General features: G+C 45.3%; 2 protein-coding genes across 7 annotated transcripts in view; one reads left to right on the forward strand and one right to left on the reverse strand.

Moving 5' to 3' along the window:
* LOC137432485 (leucine-rich repeat and calponin homology domain-containing protein 1) overlaps positions 1 to 20,070 on the forward strand; it is a 129,015-nt gene that overhangs the window by 74,551 nt on the left and 34,394 nt on the right. For all 6 annotated transcript variants that reach the window (XM_068124462.2, XM_078783278.1, XM_078783276.1 and 3 more), the window contains exons 6-8: positions 4,504 to 4,607; positions 13,165 to 13,249; positions 13,432 to 13,519. In XM_068124462.2, coding sequence (XP_067980563.1) covers positions 4,504 to 4,607; positions 13,165 to 13,249; positions 13,432 to 13,519 — 277 coding nt within the window. The remainder of the gene's footprint in view (positions 1 to 4,503; positions 4,608 to 13,164; positions 13,250 to 13,431; positions 13,520 to 20,070) is intronic.
* Positions 6,442 to 7,774, reverse strand: LOC144893277 (uncharacterized). Its single transcript, XM_078783282.1, has 2 exons — positions 7,562 to 7,774; positions 6,442 to 7,423 (listed from the first exon to the last, which is right to left on the reverse strand). The coding sequence occupies exons 1-2, from the start codon at positions 7,715 to 7,717 to the stop codon at positions 6,575 to 6,577; spliced, it is 1,005 nt and encodes a 334-aa protein (XP_078639408.1). The 5' UTR covers positions 7,718 to 7,774; the 3' UTR covers positions 6,442 to 6,574.

The following is a 20,070-nucleotide window of genomic DNA, read 5'->3' on the forward strand; positions in this document are numbered from 1 at the left end:
GGATGAGCAACCGATACGAAAGGCTGACACAACATCATGGACCCTCTATCTAACTCTGGGTAAGGAAAGGGAAGAAAAAAACAAAACAAAAAAACATTCGCATGGAATTCAAATCAAACGGGAATGGGGTTCAGTTCAGGCCTGTTTCAAGGGTGGTTTCGTTGGTGCTCGTCGGACTGGAACTTGGCAGGACCAAGCGCGAACAGACCAGTCGTCACGTTCTGCAATTCCTTTCTCTGTTGATCCTTTTCCGTACCTCCACCTCCTTCATACAACACAGAAAATCCTTCAGGTAATTCATAGAGGCCGAGTCCGTCATATAAAACACGCTAAGGCCTTTCACAGCATGAAGTATAGATCGTCTCCACGGAGATCCAAAGAAGCGCTTTCTTCCTCAGAACACACTCTTTTCCTTTCCTCTTCCTCCTTCATGCACACTAAATCTACTTCATATACAGACTTGGCATTTAATATGGAATATTTTTTTTTCTTGACTCGGGTTTACTTTCTGAACTCAGTATATCAATCTGGTGAGTTTTTGTTTTCCCCTTCGGTGATGTCTTTGTTGAAAGAACCATGTCACTGATTGTCTGTCGCAGCAAGAAGTCAATAACAGGATGATATCACAGGTGGCGTGACAAAATGTACGGACAGGTACATTTGACGATTGGCTTCACAATCGGGTATATAAGGGTTGTTGCGTTCTGTATTAGTGGAAAACAACTGCTGCACGTCTACAAAAGTTATTGCCGCTTCCTCTGGAGATGGTCCGTCAACTTGACAATGCTGTTTGTCATGGAGTGGTGGCTTTACGAAATTCTGGCATGAAACAGCGTGCTATTGCTCGGCAGTATGGCATCACTCAAGGTCAGGTGTCAAAGATCCTGAAACGAAATGCTCAGAGGGGTGTCCCTACTCCAATACCGAGGCCAGGACGTCCACGCAGAACCACAAGGAGAGATGATCGCCAGCTGCACCGGTTAGTCTGCAATGGCCGTACCAAGTCAGCTAATCAGCTTAGGGCTGAGTGACAGCAACTGACAAATGTGCCTGTATCCAGAAGGCTAGTCAACCAACGAATCGTGCCAGACGTCCCCTGAGAAAGCCACGCCTGACCAGACAACACAGCCAGCGCCGATTACAGTGGGCCAGAGAGCACCGTCAATGGCAGCCAGGACACTGGAATCACGTGACCTTCAGTGACGAGTCTAGATTTCTGGTCTATCGTCAAGATGGCCGCGTCCGAGTGCGCAGACAAGTGCATGAAGCCCACAACGAAGATTGTGTAGTGCCAAGAGTCCAAGCTGGAGGTGGTGGGGTGATCGTTTGGGCTGCTTTTCATGCAGGGGGCAAAACTGACCTGGTTGTTCTGAATGGAAACCTGAACCAGTTCAAGTACAGGGTCATTCTGGAAGAAACATTGCTTCCATTTGCTCATGCAGCCTTTCGAGGAAACTTTGTCTTCCAAGACGACAATGCACAGCCTCATCGTGCTCGCATGATCCAACACTTTCTTGCTGACCATGGTGTAGAGCATATGGAGTGGCCTGCCATGTCCCCGGATATGAATTCAATAGAGAACTTGTGGGCGGAATTAACGTGTCAAATCGACAACTTGGACCAGCATCCTACCTCTGTGCGTGAATTGCAGCAGGCTATTGTCACTGCATGGCAAGCGATTCCTGTCCAAACCTTGGCAAATCTCGTGAATAGCATGCCTCCACGTGTACGTGCTCTCTTGAATGCTCGTGGGGGTTACACAAAGTACTGAACTGTAATTTTACTGTCCGTAATCCCAGTCATAATTTAGCTTTGGTTTTTGTTGAAATTTTTTTTGGTTAATGTGCAAAATAAAGAGATACTTCTCGAAAACGTACAGAAGTTTAACACAGTACTATCCATGAATTGAGTTCGATATCAGTTTACATCACTTTCAAGGATCAATTTATTTGCGTCGAAATGTCAAATGTGGTTTTTGTTTCTTTTAAAGGTCACATTTAAAAAATCTAGAATAATTTCAACATAATTCCAATGAACTTTTGGTTCTAAGTCATCTTGAAAAGTAAGTTCACCCCCATAAAAAAAATATTCCATATTAAATGCCAAGTCTGTCGTTCAGAGGTTGAGTCCCTCACACAACAGCACGCTGAATCCGCTCACGCCATGAAGCACGGATCGTTTTCTCAGCAAGGCAGAAAGGCGCCTTCTTCTTGCTTTTTTCCACCCTTTCTTGCTTCAAAGAAAAAGGGTTGAATCATTTCCACAGCTGTTGTTGTGCTCAATCCTGCCAAGAGTCAAGGGAGTGGATATTGATTGGATAAACCTTAAGAAAAAGGAAAAATAAGTACGAAAACGTCCTATTTTTGATCCCACAACTGACCTAGCATTTCTTACGTAATACACCTTAAATGACACGAATTGTTATGCATGCTTTGTAAACTACTGACAATTCCCCGCACTCCACACACGTAACTTTACTAGTGCTGGGCCAACATTGCAACCAGAGGCAGATATTGGCAATTTTTCAGTAATCTGCATCGGCCGATTGGAGTCGGTGTAAGGTGCTGATTATTGATTACAGTTGTACTGTATACAGCCCAAAAGCTTAGAGTAGCTATCACCCTTGTTTCTGGCTAATTTCAATAAACAAAATTTTAAAACAACATTGTATTATAGATGTTTCAAGGGGATGTGCATAAACATTATTCTTTATAAACAGCTCGCAATCGTTGTGTGACGGGGAGAAAAATTTGGTTCAGTAATTTGGAAAACGTGTTAATACGGCATACCGCTCGAAAATCGGGTGTTATTGAATTATTAATTTTTTGCCAGCACTTCTGCTACCAAATGTGGACAGAGAGGATGCTTTTATCCCTGTCTGTCTGTGAACAGGATATCTCAAAAGGTTGTGCACAGATTCAGATGAAATTCATGACCCTGTGGAAGCTGTGTTACTAGATAGGGATTAAGGTTAGTTTCCCCCAGTATGTGATTGCCCTCAGTGGTTTTTCCCTACGTTTTTTACAATTACAAGAAGGCCGGCCCTAAAACCATCCATTCACCAACAATAACCAACATAACTGCCGACAGAAGCCCAAACATTCCTGTTCGGCAACTAAACCCCGCCTCTAAAGGATCGTAACTGGCGGGCCACGCCCCGAGCTTCGTGATTGGTCAAGGAGACATGGGGTGATTCAGTGGAGCTCGGCAATTGGACAGTATGATCTCAGAGAGGCTTCGAGAAGGAGGAAGAAGAGTCCGTCTCTCTCTCTTTGCTGGCTGTGGGCACGAACAAGAAACCCGCCATTGTTGGTGCGTTTGGTGTGCTGGGATTGTGTGCGCTTTTGAAGGAGTGTGGAGCTTTTGCAGTGCTGGCAGCATCTCAACAGAGGTTGGCAACATTTGGGCTCATGAAGGAGCTGGGGTCCACGTGGCACTTGCCAGTGGAGAGCGAAAGGCCGTCTTGGCTGCTTGCTTTGCGCCTGGGCGTTTTTGGCGCCATTGTTGGAGCGCTTCCCATGCAAGTGGCTCCACCCTGGCTGCAGCGACCATCAAGCCCCTAAAAACATTTTAGAACAAAGCTGAGTGCCGGCTGGCTAAAGGGATTTTCTTTTTATTTCATCTTTTCCCGTGTGTCGTATTTGTGACCGAGTGGAGATGTCTCAAATTATGATTTCGTTTTACGTCATCTTTCATTTTCACCTCTTTGGTTTACTTTCATTAAATTATTTCTTGTGTTGCATTTCATTTGTTGTGTCGTGTTTCTTTGTTCATTGGTTCGGGAATGAACCCGTGTGGCTTCTGTTCAGGTAAGCACCTCGCGGCCTTCCGCCCTGCACGCGCCATAAAAATAACCGCCAAGAAATCGGCCGTTTGCTTTGGAAACTAATGACCGTCCGGCTATCCGTCCAAGGCTGGTGTTCATCGGCTACGGACTTGACAATATATAGCACAATATCTCAAAAAATTGTGGACTGATTATGACAAAAGTTGGTGGATAAGTTGGGTCGTCTTCCGCCTCCTCCCCTCTCGCAGGGGTGAGGGAGGGGGTTGTGCCCATGACGTGACCCTGTGTACCACCATCAATTATGCAGAATGCATAATATTGAGCCTGTACCTTTTTGCCACATGGATAACCTGAATAAGGTTTCGCTCACTTGCGTCCCTGTGTTGTATTTTTTTGGGGACACTTTCGTTGGTGCCTTTTGAAGAAAAGCAAAGTTCTCGATGAAAGCTGGTGATGGATGTGGAACGTATCCACGTATGTGTGCCACAGGCTCATAAGAACTTGTACATCTAATGGCATGAAAGATGAGGCCATCAGGAGACAATGGACTACTCCATATAGTAAATGGGATTCGAATCTGTATACTAGAAACATATACTAGATCCGTATACCAGATAGAATGTGTATACTACAATGCTCGGACTGGAATATTAAACAGGTCACCAAAGCTCTTACTCCTGTTCAACTTTCTTTTTTTTTTCACTCGTGCTGTGCAGGTTTGCGTCAAAGGGAGGGTGCACATTCTCAAATATCTGAGTCAGAACACTCAGACCTCTGAACTGCCAAAAGGTCAACTCGGATCTCGGCCTGTTCAGAGCTGGTAAGGTCTTGCCGAGTTGGCAAACATAACTTGATGTTCCTCTTAAGAATGTCGCATTATTGGTGAAGTCACTGCTCGGTTTGGTTATAGGCCAATTTGCAGCTGCATTTAAGGTAGCGAACATTGTGCCATCCTGGATCGGAGACTTAAAAAAAAAAAAAACTATACATTTTCTGTCATACCAAATCTTTTTTGACATTTGAGAGCTTCTTCGAACATGCAAGCCTTTAGTTAGGTCCAAAACTTCAATTCCGTGACCATTTTCTGGCTAGTAAGGTTTGACGATTGATTTGACTTCTATTGACATTTTATAACAAAAATAGCCTCTATGTCCCTCTCAAAAATCCCGACATTTTTCGCCAGAGGCCCGAATCCAAGATGACCGCCGGCACTATCTTGAAAAATTAAGTTTTGAACCAGAACACCTAGAATCACGTACAAAGACACTTTTTTGGGTAATTTGACCACGAGGATTCCGAATCTGACATTAGTTTGACGTTATGACATTATTTTGACCCAGAAATCCAAGATGGCCACCATCCAGTAGGGGGTGGTTCATATGTTGAAGCAGCACTCTCCGCCATCGGTGTTGGCAGTGAACAACTGGTGCACAATGTGGCTAAAGCCATGGTCCCAACCCGCCGTACTTGCAAGTGCGTGCTGTCTACTTGCAAAAACGTGGGCAAAATTTGGGGATCCGTACGTGGTGAGTACCACCTCAGTACGGATTTGTGAGCACGCAGACACGCCGTAGCACTTTTAGTGCATGAGGAACTTTCGCTGCGTTCGGGATGCGGTCGGGCTACGGATTCACCCCAGTACGGGTGACGCGCGTGCCTTCTACAGCCAATGAGCGCACAACGCACTGATTCCGTGAGTCTTTTAAATTTTTCCCACGGTCACTTGCTCTACAGACGGCGCACTTCCACGCACTTACAACATGCAAGTGAGTAAGGACACCGTACGTGAGCAGCACGTGTAAGTACGGCCTCCGTACGATAACGTGGCAATCGCACGGAGATCGTACGTTGTAAGCAAGTTGTAAGCACGTACAACTCACTTACCACGTGTGCAACGTACGATGCACGCAACCGCTCACGGCCAGGCGTGGCGTGCGGGCCACGTACTTACACCTTGCGCAACCGTGCGAGTGACGTGCGTTGACGTACTCTCTCCCTACTCTTGCCACTCCCTCCCCACGTTTTCGGAAAAACGTGGCGGCCGTGGCCTCCCCAAAAAACGTACGGACTAAAAACACGCACGGTGGGTTGTGACCGGGCCTTAAGCGGCTGAAGGATGATGTCAAGTCAATCAAACCCATCCCATGGCCGCCAAGAGTCGAGGAGCTAGAAGAGGAGGAAGAGCTCTCGCCTCTCATGGTGCAGCTGCTATCTGCTTTGCAGGGGAAGAAGGAGGTAGATCTGTCTCCCAGCACACTCTCTCTCACCTCTCTCATCACGCAGTATAGTCTAGTAGGAAGACTAGGTCCCCCTGCACCCCCCGGAGATATACTTCTAATCAGTGTTTCTAGATTGGAAAAAATGTGTAGAAAATGACTAGCTATGGCCCCAAGCTGAAAAAATGTCCCACATACCATTGTTATGCAAATTACTGCTGCCATTATCAAAAAAACGATTTTTGACATATCTCAGCCAATATTGCAGATAATTGAAAAATGAAGGTGTCTAGACCCATGTTTTGAAGGGCATAGATCATGATAGAACTATTCATAACATGATTACATGTGTCTATGGTATACTAGTATGCTAATTAGTGCTTTATTTACAAAATAATCACAGTTTTACGAAATAATAGACTCATATTAAGGTCCGTCTACACAGACGTTAACACAAAGTTTTATTTTTCTAAATATTACAACTGTCAAAATAGTCCTAGCACTCAATGTGACCACTCTTCTCTTGCTTGTTTTAGATAAACATCATTAGCATTAGTGATTCTACACTGAGTCAGTCATCATCATTTTCATCGAAATCGTCAGAGTCAAACTCTTCTTCTCCTTCCTCTTCCTCCTCCTCTTCGTGCTCTCCTGTGTTCAGAAGATCCACCAGTGAGGTTGGTAGGATGGGACCACTGGACCACATTGGTTTCAACAGTCCTTCATCAGTCCTTATCCATCCTTGCTCCTCATAAGGTTTTGGCTTTTCGATGATAGGTTGATCGGCTCTTTTGTACAATGCTACGCGGTGGTTCACACGCTGGATGTGCGGCTTCAGGGCAGACTGGCATGGAGGAAGGCGAGCCAGATCAACCTTGGACTTGGATGTGAGGGTCTTGTCCTCTCCCACCATTTTTCGTAGCAGCTTGGCACGGACAATGTCCACTGATGACTCGCGACTCTGGCCGTACATCACACAGGTGAATTTTTCTAACTGCCTCTCCACCTCAGGGTTGGCATCCCAGTTGTCACCCAGTTCACCGAATGCCCTGTGAAACCTGGGATTCTTCTCCAGCTTTTTCAAGGGCCCGACTTTTCCCTTCCCTTTGAAGGCACTGGTGCAGTCTTCTCCGCTGAACACATAGTACCCCAGGAGAGTGGCACAGTAGTCCTCTCCCAGGGATTCTGCCAGCTCAGAGACGTTGACAAGTTGGCGATGCTTCCCTGACCCTGTATCCAGGTACACCGTCAGCTTGATGTTGTGGGCATGGTGGAGCAGGATCAGGAGGATGTCTGTGTCCGGTGTTCTGACTACAGCGTTCTTGTATCCGATGGTAGCAGCATGATGGAGGTACAGAACCACCCTGGTATCAGTCTCTTCCTGGTTGCTGTAGATCGTGGGGAGTTCACGTACCTCGACCTGAAACACAAAAAGGCACCGCATTTCAATCACCAGTCACTGCCAGTTTCAGATCTAGACAAACATCACAGGTAATCACCTTTTTTTCAGGAAAAATTACAAATTGAATCGCCATTCACGAAGGGCTTTCAATTTTACCTTGCCATTCGTTGAGGCAAGTTGGTGGGCCTTCCCCTCCACGATCAGCACAGCCATCTCTGTTCTCTCCAGCCTGGTAGCTGCCTCTTGTCCACTCCACACTTTCAGAAGAAGCTGGCACATCTGCTTTTTGTTGTCGTCATTTGCAAGGAACATTTTGAAGTCATATGGCTTCCTGGTTGCTGGTCCAGCCAGAATGATCTTCTCTGAGCTGCCCCGCCTCAGCCTTTCCTGCGCTTTGATTGACTCAGCTGTTTGAGCTGTTTGCTTCGGAACAGGTGCCTTACAGTCACACAGAGGAGAATGTGCTTTGGTAACTTCCATTTTCCATCTGACACTGCACGGCACAGATCTTGTCCAATGGAGAAGACCAGACGCTTCACCTTTTCTGTCTCGATGCCCTCCTTGCCAGTCATTAGCACGCTGAGAAAGCGGACAAGGTCTGGAGGTAGGATGTCTTCAGGATTGAGCTCCATGTCTTCAGCTGTTGGTGGCCATGGTTGGTCTTTACACTCTCTGAAAGCCTGTAGAATACCCTGGCGAAGTTGGAGGGCAACATTTTGGTTCTTGTTTGTGCTTCCGAGTGTGAATGCTCGTGCGAGAGCATTGGAAACTGTTATGTTTGAGCTGTGCACAAGCCAGAAAGAAATGACATCACATTTGTCATGATCAACCTTCGTGAAGTGGATATGCTCCTTGATTGGGTCATTCTGTAGGCGTTTCAGTAGTTTCTCTGACCGATAATTTGAGTTCTCATATCCATTCAGTTTCAGTTCCTCGACATAGAGCAAGCGCAAGGAAGAAAGCTGTAGAACTTTATTCTGCTGGATGACCTGGGTTTGAATGTGTTCCAGTACTGAGTTGAATGCCTTTTCATGGGCGGCTGACATGCAAGCCTGCTCCTTTGGTGCTTCGGCTCTGTGAATCGCACGCTCATAGTTGTAGAATGCTGTGCGGAAAGCTTTAAAACATGACGGATGGTGTTTGGCCTCACATGCAAAGAGGTCTTTGTTTTTCACCTTTCGATGGAGTCGATAGAGACCCATTTTCTCAGCCCGTGTTTCGATTTGCTCCCATGCATTTTCTTTGTTTTTAAAGGATGGGAAGGTTGTAGGCCTCTCAGTATTGCGATGAGCATCTTTGGTCTCAACTTTCTCACAAAATATACACTCTGGCGGGAAGATGGGTTCAGCAGAACCTCCTGGTTTACGAGGAGAGTGATGCCATGATGAGGTTGATGGCCCTGGTTCTGTATCATCTCCCAGACGATGAAAGTGGCGGACAAAGTGCTTATAACACTTGCTGTGATATCCTACTCTTTCTAGGTCATCAGGAAGAGTTGCCGGGATCTGATCACATACTGATTGCATATGACATGGGGAGTCATGCGGTTGGTTGAGACGTCTATCCCGGATCTTTTGAAGCAGTTGCAGTTTTTCTGAAGCAGATCCTTTAATTTTACGGAGGGGCGTGAAATCCCCATGATCAGACATGGATGGTACATGAAGGATGCATGTAGGAGGAGAGCTTTGGGCTGCAGGTTCTACACTCCGTTTTCTTTTGGGCATGCTTGCTGTCGATGTCTACCATCACTGTTAAATGACAAATAAGAAATCACGAATGATGTTAAAAGTGCCTGTGAAAGGAGGCTCTGAGTTTTCAGTGAGGTAACAGAGGTTCTGAGTCATGTTCTACACTAGGGTACTTTTTAGCTGACTAAACCATGTTTAGTGGCATCAAAAGTGCTAATAGCTAAAACATCTAAATTCTTCCACACTAACGTTAGCTATCTAGGCCAATGAAACATTGTGCTAAGTTACTGTAGCTAGCTCAGCTGTCGTGCCTCTTTCTGGTTCAATTCATATACAGAAGTCAACAGATATGTCTCATGTTTGGCATTAACAAAAGTTTAAGTTACACCGACATTAGGAACATACTGTACATAGATGAGGCTAGCTTTAACGTTAGCTAACATGGTGCTAGCTGGCTCAGCTGTTATTCTGCCTGTTTATGATTTCATGCAGAAACTGAAGTCAAGAGTGTGAGTAACATTATAGTTAGCATCTTACCTGGCTAGATTGGAGGATGAATACCAAGAACAACACACAGATGGAATGGAAGACTGAACTTTCAACTGAGGTATTCAATAACATCAACGTTACCAATTGATACGAGCGCGCGACATTACCAATTGATACGAGCGCGCGAGCGCGCATGTTACATGGATGGAAATGTAAAATGGCAGCTATAGCAGCACTAATTTGGATCTCTAGTCTGTCATTTCTGCACTGTGATTGGATAACATAAAAAAATATGTTTGGGAGTTAACAGCAGGAGTTGGTAGATTTTACGTGGGCTGGGTGAGAAACCTTTAAATAAGCAAGTGAAAATCTCTCGCAATACAAAGTCAATGGTGGGAAGAAAAGTTGAGTGGTACCAATGTTACTGCCAATGTCCCGCCCCTATGCAAGACTCAGGAGCATCTTGTTGACATTTAACCTTGAAAATACCTGGGTTTAGACCCCTTATGTACCATGTTAAGTTATCTGCAGTATTAACGTATCCTTATCATTTGTAAAACTGATTATTTTGTAATTACAGCATTAATATGCATACTAGTATACCATAGACACATGTAATCATGTTATGAATAGTTCTATCATGATCTATGCCCTTCAAAACATGGGTCTAGACACCTTCATTTTTCAATTATCTGCAATATTGGCTGAGATATGTCAAAAATCGTTTTTTTGATAATGGCAGCAGTAATTTGCATAAAAATGGTATGTGGGACATTTTTTCAGCTTGGGGCCATAGCTAGTCATTTTCTACACATTTTTTCCAATCTAGAAACACTGATTAGAAGTATATCTCCGGGGGGTGCAGGGGGACCTAGTCTTCCTACTAGACTAGTACATTACAAAGCGACCCACCACTACCGCCATCAATGCCACCGTCACCCTTCATGGGATGACTCGCAGCAAGGAGCTTATTGACTCTTACTACAAGCGGGTCATGGGGATCAGCTACCTGAACGTGCTTCTCCTACGTGACCTCTGGACCATGCATGACCTCGAGCGATGTTTGATCTGTCCTGATGAGATCGCTGAGGGAGAACCAAGCATTAGTATCATTGACAATGATGACTTTACCAACGACACGTTGACAGGAGGGGGTACTGCACACCGCTGTAACTGGATGTTTCTGCAGCGTCTAGAACGTCTTGTACCGAATTATGAGGCTAACATCCAGGATGAGCAAACACGCATCACAGACGCAAAGACTGTGTCACAGGCACTAACTGAGAAGGCATCTGATATGCAGGTAGTTAAGCCGTATAGGACGATAAAACGTGGGGAGCCTCCCATCCGGCCAAAGCCCACTATGTTCTCATCAAGTACAAAGCATCAGTGCAAGCGGAGCATTTTTCATGCCCTTGCTCGTGTGGACGTGGATGGTGACCGCCCTGATGCAGCTGAGCAGGCTATCCCTTCATACAATGGATTTTATGCTGGTTTAAATGCGGAGCAAGGGAAGAGCAAGGCTTATTTTCATATGTCCTACAATCAACCGCCCAACAAGTCAGTTGTGAATGACATCATGGACAAGCTTTCTATCATCATTGCCACCAAGCACATGCCTTTCGCCTTCTTAGTGGGAGATCATCCCGTGTAGGTCCTCATTACCCTGCTCAAGGCCGAGAACCTAAAGAAATACCATGACATTGTGCCCTTTCTAGGTCCCTTCCATACACAGTGTGTGATGATGAGTGCTATATACAAGCGCTACAACGGGAGTGAGTTAGGAGATGTACTCGTGGCAGCAGGAGTTATTGCCGAGGGCTCCGTTGATCGTGCGCTGAAAGGCAAGCATTACAAAAGGGGGCTGCGTTGCTTGAGGCTTATGTATGAGGCGCTCATGAGTCAGCTGGTGCAGGAGAGGCTCGTGCCCTGCCTGGCTGATGAGACGAGGGAGAACCTCGAGTTTCTGAGAGATACTAGTCTTTCCCAAGAATCCCGTGCTGCTGCTCATGCAGCACTGGAGGAGGATGCTGACCTGGACAGCCTTATCACTAACTTATTCATCCATGTGGAGGCCAGTGACATGGCAGACTACTGGAGGGACTTCCTGTCCATGACAGATGCACTAATGCAGAATGTCCACGCAGTCCATATCTGTAACTGGGACGAGTACGTCAGCTCTCGCTGTGTGGAGATAGCCTTGACCTTGAGGAGGAGGTGCTAGAGGAGCTCTTCCAGTTCACACGACATGTCATCTATGGCGACGAAAAGAGTAGCACCATGGCTGAGGCCCGTGCAGCAAAGTGGAAGACACTGAAAAACAAATCATTTATCCGTCTCCCTCCAGATGCAGACAGCCTACGCCAACACTGCCTCCGAGCAAACTACTTGGCATATCTTGTGCGTCATCCCTCTAAGAAACACCACCCCTCGCCACTCGGACATGGCTGGGAGCTGGTGGGTGGTCGCTGTCGCACTGTCCGCCACACGCAACCTGCTCTCCCGACACATCTACCTGCACCAGGGCCAGCTGAAGAGAGTGAGGAAGATGAGAGCCAGGAGGGGAATGAGGAGCGAGATGATGATGTACAAAGGCGGGGAGATTCATCGGAATCTGATGATTCAGATTCTAGTGAAGCAGAATGCTCTGATTCGGACTAATCATATAATTAAAGGTCATATTGATTAATTACTTCATTTGAAAACTGTTCAAGTCACAGCTATTAAAAATAGCTTATTTTGAAGTGTAATGAGTTTACTTGTCATGCAATCATCAATTACTTTACTGCAAGATATCCTTATGGAGGTAGTTTCTTTAACATGTTTAAGTACAAAAGTTGCATTTTCGCTCTACTGGATGGTGGCCATCTTGGATTTCTGGGTCAAAATAATGTCATAACGTCAAACTAATGTCAGATTCGGAATCCTCGTGGTCAAATTACCCAAAAAAGTGTCTTTGTACGTGATTCTAGGTGTTCTGGTTCAAAACTTAATTTTTCAAGATAGTGCCGGCGGTCATCTTGGATTCGGGCCTCTGGCGAAAAATGCCGGGATTTTTTGGAGGGACATAGAGGCTATTTTTGTTATAAAATGTCAATAGAAGTTAAATCAATCGTCAAACCTTACTAGCCAGAAAATGGTCACGGAATTGAAGTTTTGGACCTAACTACTTGTATCTGTAACCGTACAGCGTATGCTTCGTCGCTCTTTGCTAAGACTTGCGGCCTGCCTGATAAACATCAGTGCTGTCCTCTGCATATCCCGACCATCATTGAAATATTTAATCAGGATTCCCAGAATTGGAGTTTTATTATTTTAAAACGTAGACAGGTATATGTTTGCGAAACACACCTGTACTACCTCCCTACTGGTCCCATGCCAATGAACGTTTGATACACCAGCCAGTGTGTTCATATAATTGTCTTTGTCATCACATAACTCTGCAGTGGATGTACAAAGGAAGTCGTTCGTTTATCATGGCAATTACTTGACTTTTGAATTTTGAGAAATTTCAAGTTGTGGGTATTTGGTGATGTACTCAAATTTTATTATTCTTAATCCAATACGTACACTTGTTTGCAGTGACTTGGAAAAAATTTGTCTTCGAGGTAAAACTTGGCGACCGGATTCTGGAATCGGCAGTGAAAGCAGCGAAAGGCGCCTGGAGGTGTGTGGGGTCATGGTTTAAACGGAAGAGTGGGAATGATTGTATAAACCTCCACAAATAGGGCTAATCCCCTCGTGCTTTCCACACACACACATACATATGTCATGTCAACACCACAATATCTGGATCTCTCACCACTCCTGAACTGACCTAGGTGGTTGAGTTTGCATCACTTTTCTCAGGTGGATGACGACATTTGTCCAGACTCTGCTCACGAACCAAGTCCAAACGAAGCCAAAGTTGAACATTTTCCGAATGGATCTGTGGAAGGTATGTTAATAACCGTGTTCTTTGCATATTGACCAATATAATTTGCTCTTGTTCAACAAATTAACTCATTCTGAGGACCATTTGGCTGAACAAATATCTATATAATGATGTGCTTATTCATCCATCCATGTGAAACACTCCTTTCCACCCATTGGTTGGACAGCTGGCCTCACTCCACGCACAATTGAAACCTTGAAAAATCATACGGCCGCCATTTTGGTGCTATGAGAAATCAAAGACCTCTTCGGAGCTGTCATATTAACAATCTCCATGCCTCCTTATACGTTTCCCGTTCAGTGCAAAACAAACAAAGCGACTGCTAAAAGGATCATCAAATACCGAAAGGTTGGAACCGATTGGTGTCGGGCCTTGTGAAGGCCACGGTACGCCTAGGCCTCAGTCCTGAGGCTTCAGGCCTCCCAGTCCTCTTGGAATCTATCCGAGCTATATAACCACGATGTATTATATATGCACATATGCAGTGGGCATGTTTTTGTTTCAAACCTGGGTTATTTAATTTTTATTTTCGGGAGTGTTCGAAGCAGTGGTCTGTTGCGTATGTACCGCCCAAATAGGTCCGTGGCATATACAGGGTGTTTCAAAAAGAGTGATACAACTTTAAACGTTTATTTACAAAGAAACAGAAACCTCAGGATCGTAACCCAAACATTTCTTGAAAGCTTATGACGTGGTATTTTCTATCACCGATTGCTATTGCAGTAAATCACTGCTGGAGTTAGTGAGAGGCCAAGGTCTGAAATTGGCATTTACGCAAAATCCGTGTAATTGACGTTCTCGATGTGTGCCCCTCCGCGGTTCAGACAGGCATTGATCCTGACTCCAATGTTCTGTCCAACCTTCCTGTAGGTCTCATGTGGCACTGCCTGGAGATAGTCTGACACCTCCTGCTTCAGATCATCCAGTGTGGTAGGGCGGTTGACGTAGACAGAGCGGTACCCAGGGCAACGAGGCGGTTTCTGAAAAGCTGGTGCAGGAAAGTGATGGTGTCACCAGCTATGTGCGGGTGTGCGCCATCCTGCATAAACCAGGTCATGCTAGGCTGGTTTTGGGTAACCTTTTGGGCTAGATAATTATGGAACTTCTGGAGCACGGCCCGGTAGCGCTCACTGTTGATAGTCACCGTCCTGCTGTTGTCATTCTCAAACCAGTAAGGCCCTAACATTCCCCATCTGGCATTGAAGGTGCAGAAGCATGTGACCTTCGGCCCTTTCAGGTATCTCTCAGTGATCTCCTCAGGTGGTTCTGCCCCCCAGAAAATATTGTTGTGGTTGTTGATTTAGTCTCATATCACAGAGCCACCAATTTTGTCTTCTGCTCCACTGTCAATGGCATAGTTGAGCTATGGAGCTAGAAATCCCAGGGAACAAATACCACGATAACACGACCAAACCCTGAAAAGGAAAATGGTGCAGGTCAAAAAACAAATAAATGACAGGAAGTCAAAGTTGTATCAATCTTTTTGAAATACCCTGTATATCCCAGCTAGCTAGCCTGGTGTTGGCTTAGCGGTTAGGGTGCCGGCTTGGGATCCTAGGATCCTGGGTTCGAATCCCGGTCGATCGCTGAATTAACGCCAGGGGGGTTGACTCAGCCTGTCATCCTTCCGAGGTCGGCAAATTGAGTACCAGCTTGCTGGGATGAATGATCCCGGTGTGTACCCCGGTTTAGAATAGGTGCACCGTATCCCTGCGCATCGTAAGAGGCGACCAAGGGTTGGCGTCAGGAAGGGCATCCGGCCATAAAAACATTGCATCAAACAGGGAACCATGATTGTCATGGGGCCCGCAAGGCTAACCCCCGCTCTAGCGGGGAAAATGGCCTTAAAACGATCATTCATTCATTCATTCATCCCAGCTAGTATATATATATTAATCACCAATGCACAATTAATGTTTTTTGTTATTATAAAATAATGAAAATCTCTTTATGCAAGTGTTTGACTCATGAAGGCACTAAACAACAAAGGGCAGCAGTTTGACAAACTACCAAAGGATGTGGGTGGCGGTGGACAAGGACATGCACAGTAAGGAAAGAAAGAATAACACAAAAACTAGTAACAAGGGCATGGAGAGAAACTGAATGGGGAAGAATCAGCGTGTGTAGAAGATAGCGTGTATGGGCATGGGTGTAGCACATGAGGTAGTGATGAGTAGTGCATTTGAAAAACTGAAGTGAGGAAGAAAAGACAACCGACACAGGGAAGATTCTATAATTGGGAAAATAAGGGGATGAATGGATGCAGGTGGTCAACCAGTCTAGACTTGGGAGCTTGAGCAGATGAATGTTTCCAGAGGAACATGTGTGACCTGGAGTAGTTTGAGTAAACAGGCGAGAGGAGCAAGGCCAGATTGCCACGAGTGGGGGATTGATGGTCGTTGAGACTCCAGTTGTGCAGAAGGCATTGCTCCCGATCGCCTCAAGAGGAGCAAGGTGTGACAGAAGAGCATCACCCCAGAATTGCGGACAAAAACTAGGTGGATGATTGGTTAGGTGAGAATAACAAGGCGATTCGATTTTGGTTCAGGTCCGGATCCACATCCGGCCTATTGTTGGGATACAAAACATAAACTGTTCAGCATGGCGGAGGTATGCTATCTACTGAGTGCCATTCTAGTTGTATGCTGTGATTCCAATCCATAAAGAATGACAGATTTCACTCCCATCAGTAAATTCCCCAACATTAAGTGGAAGGCGAACTATTGTCATACAACAGTGTATGGTGACATGAGTCTTTATATTAGTTTGATTTGAACTGCGGTCTGTTTTCCGGCCTCTGATGCCAGTGTCGATGAGATTAAACAGAAGAGCACTGGGATATAATTAGAGGTAATTTACTCATTGAAAATGCATTTCATGCTTCTGACATTAGGCGGATTTTTACTGCACTCTGTTTCCGCCTATAAAAGCTAAATGGCAAATAATTTCCCAGGTTGTCGGGGGCAGCTGCACACATTGATACTGGTGCCAAAGAAGTGCTAAGGGTGTCTCTTGGAGTGCGGACATCTATAGATGTACACTTCTAGGCAAAGGGATAACTGCAAGATGTTGGGACACAAAAGGGGTCAAAATGTGACAAACAGCAATAACTTTAATGAATGCCAGAATTATTGCACATGCTGCCATTTAATGGGCATTGCAGGTCTAAGCACATATTAATATACAACAGGTTGTGTGTGTGTATATATATATTAATATACAACAGGTGGGGTGGTGTGTGTGTGTGTGTGTGTGTGTGTGTGTGTGTGTGTGTGTGTGTGTGTGTGTGTGTGTGTGTGTGTGTGTGTGTGTGTGTGTGTGTGTGTGTGTGTGTGTGTGTGTGTGTGTGTGTGTGTGTGTGCATATATATATATATATATATATATATATATATATTAATATACAACAGGTTGTCCACCAAGTTTTAGTCGTCCACCAAGTTTAGTAATAACTCGTCCATAACTTCTTTAAATATCATGCGATATATTCCTTTTCACCCGATCTCTCAATGGTGAAGAATCACTTAGAATTTAAATAACTCTCGTATCTGAATCCATATTCAGATCTTTGCCAAAATCAAATCAATTCGTCCTCGTCACACACACATGTCCACCAAGTTTCGTCCATAACTTTTGGAGATATCCTGCTATATGTCGGTTTTAGCCCTATCACTCAAAGGTGAAGAATCGCTTTAAAAATTATACGAGCTGTCCGGATCTTCGCCAAAATCTAATCATTTCGTCCTTTCCATACACTACCTCTCTGCCAAATTTCATCCGAATCCGTCCACAACTTTTTGAGATATCTTGTTCACAGATACAGACAAGCAAACAAGAAGACATCAGGCAGAGCACGTTACTTGCAAAATGTACCCACCCACCCCCCCCCCCCCACTCCCCCTCAAGAAAAGGTTGCCAATGATCCATAAAATTGTCCATTTCATAAAGATCAAAATTGATAATCTTGATCAAAGCACGGGTCAATAGGATGAAAAGTGACGATTTTTCAGATGAAAATTGATGATTTTAGGAGTTTGACGTAGAGTTGACCTTTGACTTTTGACCTCAAAATAGTTGGTTTCCCAATTCAGTGAGGCAATATGCAAATGCTGTTAAACTTTCAAGTCAAACGGTTGGAAATTGATGGGTTTTTTGGGGGTTTTTTTTGTTTTTTTTTAATACAGAGTCGAGGCTCGTGAAAGAGCTAACATTTATCAAACAAACAAATCAAACAAACAATTCACCAAATCTATTCATTCCAAAAAAAAATTCCATCTCTTACAGTTACAGTACCCTACCGCTCCCCCCCCCCCTCCCCCCCCCCCCTGTTCTGTATCCGATGCTCCCCCTTCCTCTTCTTTAACAGTATGGACCTCAAACATCCGGGGCCTTCGCTCAAACTTGACTGATCTCTCCATACAGGTTGCTTCTGATAAACCAGACGTGATCTGCTTAACAGAAACTTTCCTCCTTCATGTCTCTGATTCCTTGGTATCTCTCCCAGGTTACTCCCTCCTCCAGTATGATAGACCTGATCCTCGTCCTGGAGGGGGAGTTGCTATCTTTATAAAAAACTCTTCCTCACTCGCCCTGCACTGCCCTCTCTCCACCTCACCCCCAGGAATACCTTTGGCTACAGCTTCCCCTTCGCTCCCACCTTTTGTTCATACTAGGGCATGCCCGTACTATATATATATCTAAAATTATATCCCCCCCCCCTCTATTTACATGAAATGGTTTGGTCCAAAGCGAACGGCTTGCGAGTACGGTGACAATCCCCCCCCTCTATTTACATGGAATGGTTTGGTCCAAAGCGAACGGCTTGCGAGTACGGTGACAATCCCCCCCCTCTATTTACATGAAATGGTTTGGTCCAAAGCGAACGGCTTGCGGAGTTTGGTAAAGAAATCGCCATAGCGTGCACAAACGCGCAGGAAAGCGAAAGAATCGCAAATTAGTTTTAATTAGTTTTAAAACATAGTTTAACGCCAACATAGTTTGCCAACGTGAAATAAATGAATACGCTCTCAAATGTGCCGTCCGAGGCAGAGTCTGTTCGGCACGTTCGGCACACGTGATAGCTCGCTGCTCTCTGATTGGTTGAATCGTTTTTTGGACATAGCTCGGTAACTACTTGTCCGATTAATATGAAACCTTGAAAAGGCACATCCTCGGGTCCCCAGCAATATACCTGGCAAGTTTAAAGTATATCGGACCCGTGGTTGTCGAGAAACAGCGGTCACAGACATACATACATACATACATACACACAGAGATTACTGGAATTATAGATAGATGTGTGTTGTACCGTCCACCAAACAGTGATGACTCCATCTACATCTCGCTGTCTGATAATATGGACCAACTTCTATCGACCCATCCTAACTCTCTCTTCCTCATATGTGGTGATTTCAATTGTCACCATGCCAGTTGGCTGGGTGTGGGTTCCTCTCTCACCAGCCATGGCTCTTCAGCAAAAGATTTCTGTGACTCACTGGGACTGACACAATCTGTCAATTTCCCGACCCGGATCTCAGTCAACGGTGCATCTTCTCTTCTGGACTTGGTTATGACTAACTTCCCTGAAAATGTCTGCTGCTCTTCTTCTGCTCCAATCGGCTCATCTGATCATGTGCTTGTTAAAGTGGACATCTCTCTGACCATTCTCAGAGAGCCTCCTCAGCGTCGACGAGTCTGGCATTTCACTCAGGCCAACTGGCACGGTCTTCAAGCAGCCATCAATCATCTGGACTGGTCTCCCATCTCTACCGCCTCTGACATCAACTAATCCTGGGAATTCTTCCAAAGTAAATTGCTCTCTCTCTCATGCACAGATTTATCCCATCTCGTCTTCAGTTGTCATACCCTTCCTCCCGTCCATGGTACACGGAATCTTGTGGTGAGGCTATTGCCCAGAAACAACTTGCTTTCGTCTCCTGGAAAGCAAATCCAACAGAAGGAAATCTCATTTCCTTTCACAAAGCCCGAAACAAGTGTGTGTCCACCCTCAGCAGAGCCAGGAAACAATATCTCTCTGTTCTCAGGACAGAACTCTCTTATCTGTCTCCCTCTTCCAAATCCTGGTGGCGTCTGGTCAAATCTGTTTCTGGTGTTCGTTCCCCCTCCATCCCTTCCCTCACCTCAAACGGCCACACGGCTGATTCCGCACGTGAAAAAGCTGAATGCCTCAACTCTGTGTTTGCCTCTAAATCTTGTGTCCCAAACCCATCCCTCTCTGTACCCACCGTACCCAGTCGTACTCAGCGGCTCCTGGACTCTGTGTCCTTTCCTCCTGACAAGGTGGAAAAGTTTCTGTCAACCCTCGACTCTGATTCTGCAACTGGACCTGACGGCATCAGCCCACGGGTCCTAAAATCCTGTTCTTCCGCTCTTTCACTCCCTCTCTCTGTTCTCTTCACCCTCTCTTTTGCTCAAGGTCATCTGCCATCTGCTTGGAAATCTGCCAACATCACCGCTTTGCACAAAAAAGGTGCAAAAACAGATCCCAGCAACTACAGACCAATCAGCCTTCTCCAAATTATCAGCAAAGTCATG

Source organism: Myxine glutinosa, chromosome 8, assembly GCF_964187855.1.
Source record: "Myxine glutinosa chromosome 8, kmMyxGlut1.1, whole genome shotgun sequence".
NCBI lineage: Eukaryota > Metazoa > Chordata > Myxini > Myxiniformes > Myxinidae > Myxine > Myxine glutinosa.

Bases quoted from the DNA above. Each gene is read 5' to 3' on its own strand.
- LOC144893277 (XM_078783282.1), bottom strand. From the start codon at position 7,717: ATGTTCCTTGCAAATGACGACAACAAAAAGCAGATGTGCCAGCTTCTT. The intron at 7,424-7,561 runs GTAAAATTGAAA...TTTGTGTTTCAG, and splicing joins TTGCCTCAACGAATGGCAAG to GTCGAGGTACGTGAACTCCC.